At 45.9% G+C, this 9663-nt stretch overlaps 1 protein-coding gene across 1 annotated transcript; it reads right to left on the bottom strand.

Moving 5' to 3' along the window:
- Window positions 1-65: 65 nt before the first annotated feature.
- On the bottom strand, window positions 66-9117 carry map6d1 (MAP6 domain containing 1). The gene is made up of 3 exons (XM_034614597.1): window positions 8117-9117; window positions 6558-6864; window positions 66-735 (listed from the first exon to the last, which is right to left on the bottom strand). Exons 1-3 carry the CDS (start codon window positions 8647-8649, stop codon window positions 658-660), a joined length of 918 nt encoding a protein of 305 aa, XP_034470488.1. The 5' UTR covers window positions 8650-9117; the 3' UTR covers window positions 66-657.
- Window positions 9118-9663: the final 546 nt, after the last annotated feature.

The following is a 9663-nucleotide window of genomic DNA, read 5'->3' as shown; positions in this document are numbered from 1 at the left end:
TACACTACTGATGCCACCCACAAAACTGTGTGATGCTGTAAAAATCCAGCTGTGAGAGAAAGTGCTAAGAATCTAATATTCTTTTATTGTCATTTCACTTACATCATATATTTGCTCTTTCTCTGAAACAATAGATTTACAAAATGAGAAACGGTACAATACTTTCTGAAAAGAGTCAACTAACTGAATACTGAGGAAATAACTTAATGTTCGAGCAGATTTCTAGCAAACACCAAAGGGCAACAAAGTACTTTGAAGCAAACGTCTCGTCATTCATTGTTGGAGCAGATACAGCATGATGTACATTAACTGGACAATTCTGCATGTGCACACACACACACACACACACACACACAAAATCACACATACAGCAGCCACTTTGTTGTGCGCCTATTAACGCAAACACAGAAAAATAGCTTATTTTTTTTTGCCAACTTATTTAGTTTCATGCATATTCATTTCCATAGCAACAGGGGGTGGGGAGGATTGTAAGGGTGGAGTGGGGGGGGCATCTATCTATCTCCACTCAGGGTGCTGTCGCTGCAGCTCCGCACGCTTCACAACAATACATTCCCTTGCATAGATTCTTGTGTGTCGTGGAATGGACTGAAAACATTCTCCCGTTGATTCCTTTGAAACGGAGACCAAGAGCGGCCCTCAGATGTTGAAGACCCTCGATCCGCTCTGGAAGATGGCGGACGGGTTCGGGGAGAGCTTGGTCCTCACCAGATGCTCCTGAGACGAGAGAGGGGAAGAGGGAGACGACACAGGTATAACAGCAGCTGTTAAGGTGATCGGAGAGATGAAACCGGAGAGGGCAACGGCTGCAGTGCTCAGAATGGACCCGTGAAATGAGAGGAGACTGGTCGGGCCTTGGCGTCAGAAAGCATCAGGGCTGCTGTCAGAGAGCGAGCGGTTTGGACTGGATCGCCACTTCCTGCTTAGTGCTGCTCTGTTCAGATGAGGGCAGTTGCTCTCAAAGTCTGACCAGAATCTAATGGCAAATTAAGACAAGTGGCACGTCTCCATCCATCCATCCATTATCTAAACCCCTTTACTTTGAAGGTCATGAAGGTCGTCTGCGTATCTCAAGGACGAGATACATTGCCAAACAACCATTACATTACATTATCCAGCCAATCGCACCTACAGTCAATTTAGGTTCTCCAATTCACAAAAATGTTCCTGTTTTGATTGAGAGACTCCAAGCAGCCAACGTTAGCAGCATGTGTTGATAACGCTGAAAGTGACATCTGACACGCCAACAGCAAACAGCAACATTAAAAACCTGCTTACCATTATAAATTGGTCATGACAAACTATTTTCAAGACAACCGAGAATCTGGGTGGATCTGGCAGTTGGGCAGGTCTCCATCAGAATAAAACCTCTGACGACCCATTGAGCTTTTAAAAAACATAGAGATCACTGGCACCAGCAGTTCCATCCCTCCATCCATTTGCTATACCACTTATCTTTTGAGGGTCATGAGGGGCCCTGGAGCCAATCCCAGCGGACGTTGGGGCGAGAGGCGGGGTACACCAGCGCATCACAGGGCAAACATACACAGACAAACAACCACCAACAGTCAATTTAGAGTCTCCAATTAACCAAACCTCATTCTGTTTGTCTTTAGACGTAATAAACCGACACAAACATGGAGAGAACATGCAAACACCACACAGGGAGACCCTGGTTAAGCTTGGATTCGAACCTTGTTGCCAACGTGTTATTCGACAGGTTACTGAAAATATGCCAAGCTTCTATATTTCACTTAATGTGTGTGGCAGCGTTTTTTTTATCCCTCGGCCTTTGGAGAGACTTTCTGTCCCAACAGCTCTTTTGAGTGTGAGCACACAGCGCCGTGGGTGGCAGGGAAGCAGGTACATGCTGTTCAGCAAGTCAGATGGGTGTGTGAGTGTATCACACCCCCCCCCCCCCCTCCCCCCCTCCCCCCCTCCCCCCCTCCCCCACCTCCCCCTCCACCCTGAACACACTCACTGTATTTTCTGCTCCGTGTAGCACCCAGGTCTCTCTATCTCTCTCTCTCTCTCCTATATTAGATTGGTGCCAAAGACGGCCCAGCAACCTGATGCAACGTTGCACTTTAACAGATAATCCATCACATGGTGCTCTCCACCTCCACCACCCTCCTCCCACTTTTTCGCTCTCGTTCTCCCATCACCTATCCGTCACATGCTGCAACTCAATTTATCTCTCCTCGTCTTTTTCTCCCCCCTTCCCTGTCCTAGTCTCTTTTCATTATGCCTTTTTTTTTGTTGCCTTTCTACTCCTGTTAATGCCACCCTCTCCTCTCCTCTCCTCTCCCCTCGTCTCCTCCCCTCCCCTCTCCTCCCTGCCCCTCTCCTCCCTGCCAATTTGGCACAGGACACCTTTCAGTGTCGTCCTGGGCAGCGTGGGAAAAAGGAGGAGAAGTTCAAGAGAGAAAAAACAGTGGAGAGAAAAACAGGAGAGCGAGTCTGGCTCCTGGTGGATGTAGATGTAAAGGGGCAGAGGAAAGAACAATGGATGAAGGATGTGAGGTGGCTGCAAGGGGAGGGGGAGAATTTGAATATGGTCCAGACTGAGGCCCGATGTTTGAGAATAATGATAGTTACGAGTTATTTATTTACAGTGTAATAAATGTCAAATAAACCACTTTAAATATCCTGATGTGATACTAAATAGGAACTATTTGTAACAGCAAACAGTTTATGAGACCCCACCTGTTTTAGCCACTTTGTATTTCTTTCTTGTTTTTTTATACATCTCTGTGTTGTGTTTTTAGGCATTTTGTTTTTCTACTACGTCTCTTACTTGTTGTCTTTTGTGTGCTTTATGGTTTTTAGGCATTTTGCATTCGTCATTAATATTTTGGGCTTGTGAAATAATGATCAGAAATGATTCCGAGCTTGCAGTTGTATATCACGTTTAGCATCTTTGCAATTGTACATGTATGATGAGGATATAAGTTGTGAATGTAAAAAAGTGTTTGTAGCTGCAACATTTTCTGCATCTATTATTAAAAATTCGCGCAGCAACATTTCCAGCAGTGACAAACAAATCTGTGCACACGTGCCTCACTGTCCCTGCAGGCTGCATAAACCTCTTTCTGCAGTTTAAAACCATTGTGAGCAGCCTTTCCATCTACCCACCGTGTCACTGCCAGGTGAAAACACGGCATTCAGAAGTAAATCAGGATTGTCTGTGAGCTCTGGGAGCAAAATAATCCCAAACGTCATGGGGCCGCTGCATCTGAACTGACAATAAAACAACCAGGAACTTGTCGTGAGGAGAGTTTCCCGCTGAGGGCTCCACTCTGCATGTTAAATGTGTTCCCCATTCTGCAGTTTTGTCTCACTCATCCCACACACACACACACACACACACACACACACACACACACACACATTGCGGATTAAACAGCCCATCCTCATAAATCTGCCTTGTCTCTCTCTCTCACACACACACACACACACACACACACGGTGCAGACAGTTCAGAGCTGCACTCATTTGAGCCAGACAAGCTGGGCTGCAGGTTTTACCAGAGCTTCATTCTCTCATCCGACAACTCACAACAACAACAATGTCATCGGGATGTTTTAAATTACATTCTGGAGTTCGTTCGAGTTCAAGACAACACAGCTCTCTCATCATAAAAAGCATCAGCACGGAGATCTAATCGGTCAGTTGTCTGCTGCGTGTGATCAAATTAGAGACGGCCTTTATCTGCTGAGATGGATTTGATCGGTTATAGGGGGGGGGGGGGGGTGCACACAATTTGACAGATTGATTCGAGCAATAATGAGAATTTCATGGCTGCTCGACTCTTTTATCGTCACGGGCAGATTGATTCTGATTTCAGCGGCTTATTTGGGGACTTAACCATTAAATCGTTTAATGAATAGACTCAGTCAGTCTCTGCTCCACACACTGAATGAAGAAGCTGTGTCTGTTGGTGATAATGCAGTATGGTGTGGTTATGTGTCCAACGACCGATCCTGTCCTCGCCAGACAAAATACCAGCCCGGTGTCATGACCCAGCGTAATGCACAGTGCAGTGGGATGTGTAATGCTTGGTCAGACTCCTCTGCAGGGGGCTGGTGAGTCAGTAATGAGTTGGCAGTGAGTGGGCCGCTGGTGACAGGGGTGGATAATCTAAGATCAACTTGATTTGCTGGAAGGCCAGTTTATGTTGCTCTGGCATATTGTGGTTTGACTGATGGAATGCATGTTAAACTACACTGTGTGTGTGTGTGTGTGTGTGTGTGTGTATGTGTGTGAGTCTGAGTCTGTCATTGGCTACCTTTGGGGACAAATTTCAGACTAAAAACTAGAGCTCCACTGATATGGATGCGTAAGGGGCCTATGCCAATATTAGGGAGTAAAAAAAAATTATGAAACTGATGTATCAGCCGATTTATCTATGAATAAAATTGAAAAAGATTCACAAGATGTCGTTATCAAGTGCTTATTTAATTGAGGCTTGATGTTATAGAGTTTATTCATGAAATTTAAATAACTAGAAAAAAAAATAAAACACAAACACGATGAAAGGGATATTGAATTTGCCTTAAATTTACTTTAAAATCTAAATATAATTGCACATATTTTCTGCGTTGTTATTATTCCATAAAATAAAAGGTTTATTTTTAGCAAACATAATGCCAATACCAATATGTCTGTGAAAAACTCACATCGCCTGACTTTTATCGGCCAACCGATACATTGGTCGGGCTCTTTTAAAAGTCAAAAGACAAATCAATAGGACACGGCTCGTCCAATTGGGGCCAAAAGCTGATCTATGTAAAGTCACCAAAAGGTGACCTATAATATGTGTGTGTGTGTGTGTGTGTGTGTGTGTGTGTGTGTGTGTGTGTGGTGTTCAGTCCCACAGATGAACACGCTGTCAGCAGCACATCCCTCCTTAATGTGCCGTGAACTCTCGCTCCAACTGGGCCAGTGTTATTAATAGTCTGTGTCCTGCCGCTGACATCTCCCACTTCGACCTCCATCACTGTCACACAGGACACTGACAGACATGGCGGCTTAATGGTGCAGTCATTAATCAGAAACTTATGCAAATTTTATTCAGTACGCCGTCTTGCTTTTTCTCTAACGTATTTATCACTTTTTCCTGAAACTGAGGAGAGATGAGAAACACAGCTTTTCACCACAAAAGAAAGTTTCCTATCCCTCCCTGAGTCCTTTCAGTGTGAGATGATACTCGGTGTGCGAAGAGACAAACCCACCAGTCCACGTCCAGCCCTGGCCCAGCTCTCCTCTGGCAGATGGCATCTAGTGGGTGCAGGCGGGGAAGAGGGATGGCACTAAACCTCTGGAGATTCCCAAAAGCTGTCTCACTTACTGTCACGCAACAGCTGACCTGCACTGAAAGTGGAAAGACGGGGATATGTCCCCTTATCCCTCAATAATCAGGAACAACCTGCCTGAACTGATGAGTTCCCAGAGCAAATCCTGTCGCCTTGTTGTCGCAGTTAGTTTTGCTTCAAATTTCAATCTCACTCTACATCTGTCTCTGTGTGCACCCATCTTTCTGTCTCACTGCGTCCCAGAGCACAGACCCAGATTGTGCTTTAAACTGTTGTCGTTATGTCTCTGGGCAACGTTGAAAAATTATGTTTAAAACAACAACAACAAAAAAATCCCAATATATATTTGACATTGAAATGAACTTGTCAATGACAATAAGCACAATTCTGCTTTGAGACACGACAATTTATTTCTGGTTTGTCAAAGAACATCTGTCCTTGGTGCCCAGTGACATTTTCCTCTTTATTGCACAAAAGGTAAACGGGGAATTTTTTTTAAGTATAAGAAAATATCAAGGTAAAAAAGATGCCTGCATGGTCGAAAGTTCCAGTTTCCAAATAATTTGGCATTCTCTAAAATGCAAAAATATTTTTTTTTCATATTCATTTAATGATACACACAGAACTGATGCTATCAAGTATGCTGAATACATTTCATATAGAATTTGGAGAAATCCATGTGTTGTTATTGGAATGAACGGTCTATTTAGACGAGTGCTGTTGTGGTTTGACAAACTTTTTTAAGTGTTAGAATAAAATGACAAGAACCATTAAGTGTTGTCTTTATATGTATTTAACTGCAGCCGCGATCAGAGACACATTAAGTACAGACGTTAATACATCTGTCTACAGGTTTGTTTTATTTTGGGACCCAAATGGAGCACATTACTCATTTACAGAACTTCTTTGTTCTCATCCGGCTTCTTCTATCCAGGTCGAAGTGATGCGTGTGGCTGTTATCTAACATATAGTCCATGGCCTGTTTTAAACAGCTGGGTCACTTTGAGCTGCTTAGGGACAGAATGCTGTATCACTGAGACGCCCCGACAGCAACAGGCCACCAGGGAGATGAGTGAAGATGACTTTCAGGAGGAACATGTTCTTAATGAACTCTCTGAACCTACAGCTCCTTTAGTGAAGGAGTGCTTCACATCAGTCATCCAGCTAAGTGACTGACACTATATGTACATATATAATGTGAAGGACACTTCTGTCTTTGCTCACCTCTCCTTTGGTGATTCCGCTGAGCTCTGCCCTCTCAGGTGCGACGCTCTGCTGGAGGCTGGAGGCGCTGGGTGAGCTGCCGGCCTGCGGGACAGTGGCGGTGGGCTGGGGGACAGCAGCAGGTTGTGTGTTCGGGGCAGCAGACCTCCACCCCATGGACCTCTGGAAGTCCCCGTTGAAGGCAGCCTGGTAGCTGGTCTCCCGCGGGACGTCGGTGGCCTCTGTCCCCAGGCTGGAGTATTGAGCTGGAGGATTTTTTCTTGCACTTTTGGCTGGTTTCGCCCCTGTCCACGGCCTGTACTCTTGCCTGGAGGAAGAGAGGTGCATCAGAGTGAGACGGAGGCGCCGAGCAGGCACAAGTTTGTATCCGGCTTGTTTTTGAAGTGATGCCTGTGAGGAAACTACTACTACTACTTTTTACACACGAACATCAGTTTAGTTGTAGTGCCGAGTGCTTGGAATGTAACAATCCATTTTTTAAAGCCTATGTTAAAAAGTGAGGATGTGAGGCTCAGTAGGCCTAGAGGAAGTAATGAAAGCCACTATAATCTCTATCAATAGATTCTACATGTGAATATGCAGAATCTGTAGGTGAGGGACAAGAGTTTTGGGCCCGAAGCCTTCTGGCTTCTAGTGATCCATGATTAAAAGTCCAGATATCGCAACTAAAAAACTTGTCTATCCGAGTTTTGTGATGACTCAAATCAACAGAATACCCCTTTAATCTCCAGAGGTGATTATGAAGAAGATTCAGTAGTTCTCCACATTGAGAACTACTTGCAAGCCTAACTTACGATAAGCTTAGGTTAAGCTTACCTTGCAAGCTTGCAAGGTGAGATAAATATTTTTCTTTCTAATGTGAATCACAGGGTATATTTATTCATTCAAACCTGATCGTATAAACTTGCTGGTAGTAACTCATAGTCACAAGCCAGAAAGGTTGAGAGGCTTATATTTGTCCGTCCTGCCCTCACACACCCTAAAAAAAATCTAATATTCATAGAATTAAACTTAATCTCAAATATAAATGTGAAATGTGAGAGAATTATTGATAACCCCATCTTCATGCAGGCTTTCGTCAATTAACTGTTAATCTTGGTGAGATTCAAAGCAGACATCAGTTTCCATCATGGAGGGGACAGCGACAGGTGCTGAAACAGGTCAAACCCACAGAGCAAAATTGTTTGGCCCACATCTGGCCCCAAAAACCGTGTGGAATGATGGTAAGTGGGGGGTCCGGGTCCCGTTTACCAGATCTGGGCCACAACTAAACCATCGCAATGCCACCTGTCAACCAAAGGTGCCAAAGTGGTTTTGTGCTATTTGGGCCATATTCTTCATTTACCACATGGGCCACTTTAGGTTCACATCCAGGTTACATGTTGTCTAGAGCACCGCATGTTTACCCAAAAGGTCCAGATTTGTTTTGGGATAGTTGGGCCACATTCGCTATTTTACAAGTGGGACACTTTAGGCTCACATCCAGTTAGTCCGGGCCATAAGAAGGCCAGAAGTGCGGCATCACTGCCTGAAGTGGCCCACATCCGGATGCGTCCTACCTGTAGGAGCTGGTTTTACTCTCCTCCGCCACCTGCTGCTCCCCCCATCTCTGCCCCTTGCCCCGCTCCTCCCCAGCCTGTGCCTGGCTGAGGTGACTGTTCCCCGGGCTGTCCGACACACTGTCCGCCCTGCTGCCCCCGTTACTAATCCACGGGAAGTTCTCTTTCCTGGGGATGGGCCAGGGTTTGAAATCCTGCTTGTATTGCGTAACGGTGGTGAAAGGCACTTCGGGCGGGTGGTAGTCCTCCCGGGGCTTGTAGCCGGGCTCCCTCCTCGCCCTGAACGATCCTCGGGTCCCCGGGCCATCCAGGGGCTCGTGGGGGGAGCCAGCGTCCTTACGCGCGTCCGGGGTCGAGTAGTTATTCCCGGGTGCGCGCTCCGAGAAGGAGAGCTGCTTGGTGACGGAGCGCACCTCCTGCTCACCGATGTCCGAGTAGTTCTGGATGGTGAGCGGCACGGACAGGTCCGATTTGTCGAACTGGTTCCAGAAGCGAGCCAGGCAGCACACTCTGCTGATGCACGGCCAAGCCATCGTATACCCTCCCCTCTCTAACTAACACTTGGGCTGGGGAGGAGAGGAGAAGACGACAGAGAGAGAGAGAGAGTAAGAGAGAGAGAGAGAAGAAGGGAAATGAAAAGAAGAGAAAAAGAAAAGATCAGAAAGAGTGTCTCCCTCCCTCCACGTCCGTCTGTGCGCAGCAGAGAGTGGAGAGTGTCCAGGGGTCCATGTCAGCAGCGGGGATGAGCCGGTGTGTGAATGCGCCTCTCACGTGGTCTGTGGTGGAGCCTCCACTATGCAGAGGAATCTGTGGCAAATCATTCCCCGCATCTCACACCGGACCCCGGGAGTCCGCATCGCTCTCAGCGGACCCAGCATCAGGGAGACGCGGTTCTATCCTGTTCTCCACTACATGCGCCCACTCCCACAATCACAAGCCTGCAGCCTGAGATGTTTTGTGGCTTCTCCCACTTGTCATCACTCAAATGATTGTACCTGAAGTGCAGCGGGCTGTGGGTTACATAAGTCTGCTGCAGCATCACATACATGCACAGAAACCTGCAGGATTTCTCACAGTTTGTGTTGCACCAGCCTGCTCTCAATGAGATTATTATGGGTGGTTGTAAAATTATCTAAACTCCATATTGTGTTTTGTACAATCTCATTTCATGTTTCTGAAAATCCAGCAGACTCATGTTGAAATCATTGACTGTAGATCTCCATTTCCTCAATGTATAAAAATGAAGCCAAAATATCACAGGCGCGGGTGCCGCCATCTTGTGCTGTTGACCTCATTTGGAGCCAAAGTCTGCACAGTTCAAGTTCCCACTGATACACCTGCTCGACCCATCGTGAATCAGTCTCAGCTGTTTTTTACAGCATCAAATAACTAATTAATACCAAACTTAACGGGAAAATTAACAATCGGACACGTGATAAGAACTACATCAAATGGCAGAAACATTTATTTGACTTTCTAGTTTGGCGCATTTCTTATTTGCTTACATAGAGGAGGCAGGGCTTATGACCTATACCGCAGCCAGCCAC

Source organism: Hippoglossus hippoglossus, chromosome 17 (assembly GCF_009819705.1).
Source record: "Hippoglossus hippoglossus isolate fHipHip1 chromosome 17, fHipHip1.pri, whole genome shotgun sequence".
Taxonomy (NCBI): domain Eukaryota; kingdom Metazoa; phylum Chordata; class Actinopteri; order Pleuronectiformes; family Pleuronectidae; genus Hippoglossus; species Hippoglossus hippoglossus.
The sequence above is the reverse complement of the archived record's forward strand: the minus strand, read 5'-3'. Positions and strand labels throughout refer to the sequence as shown.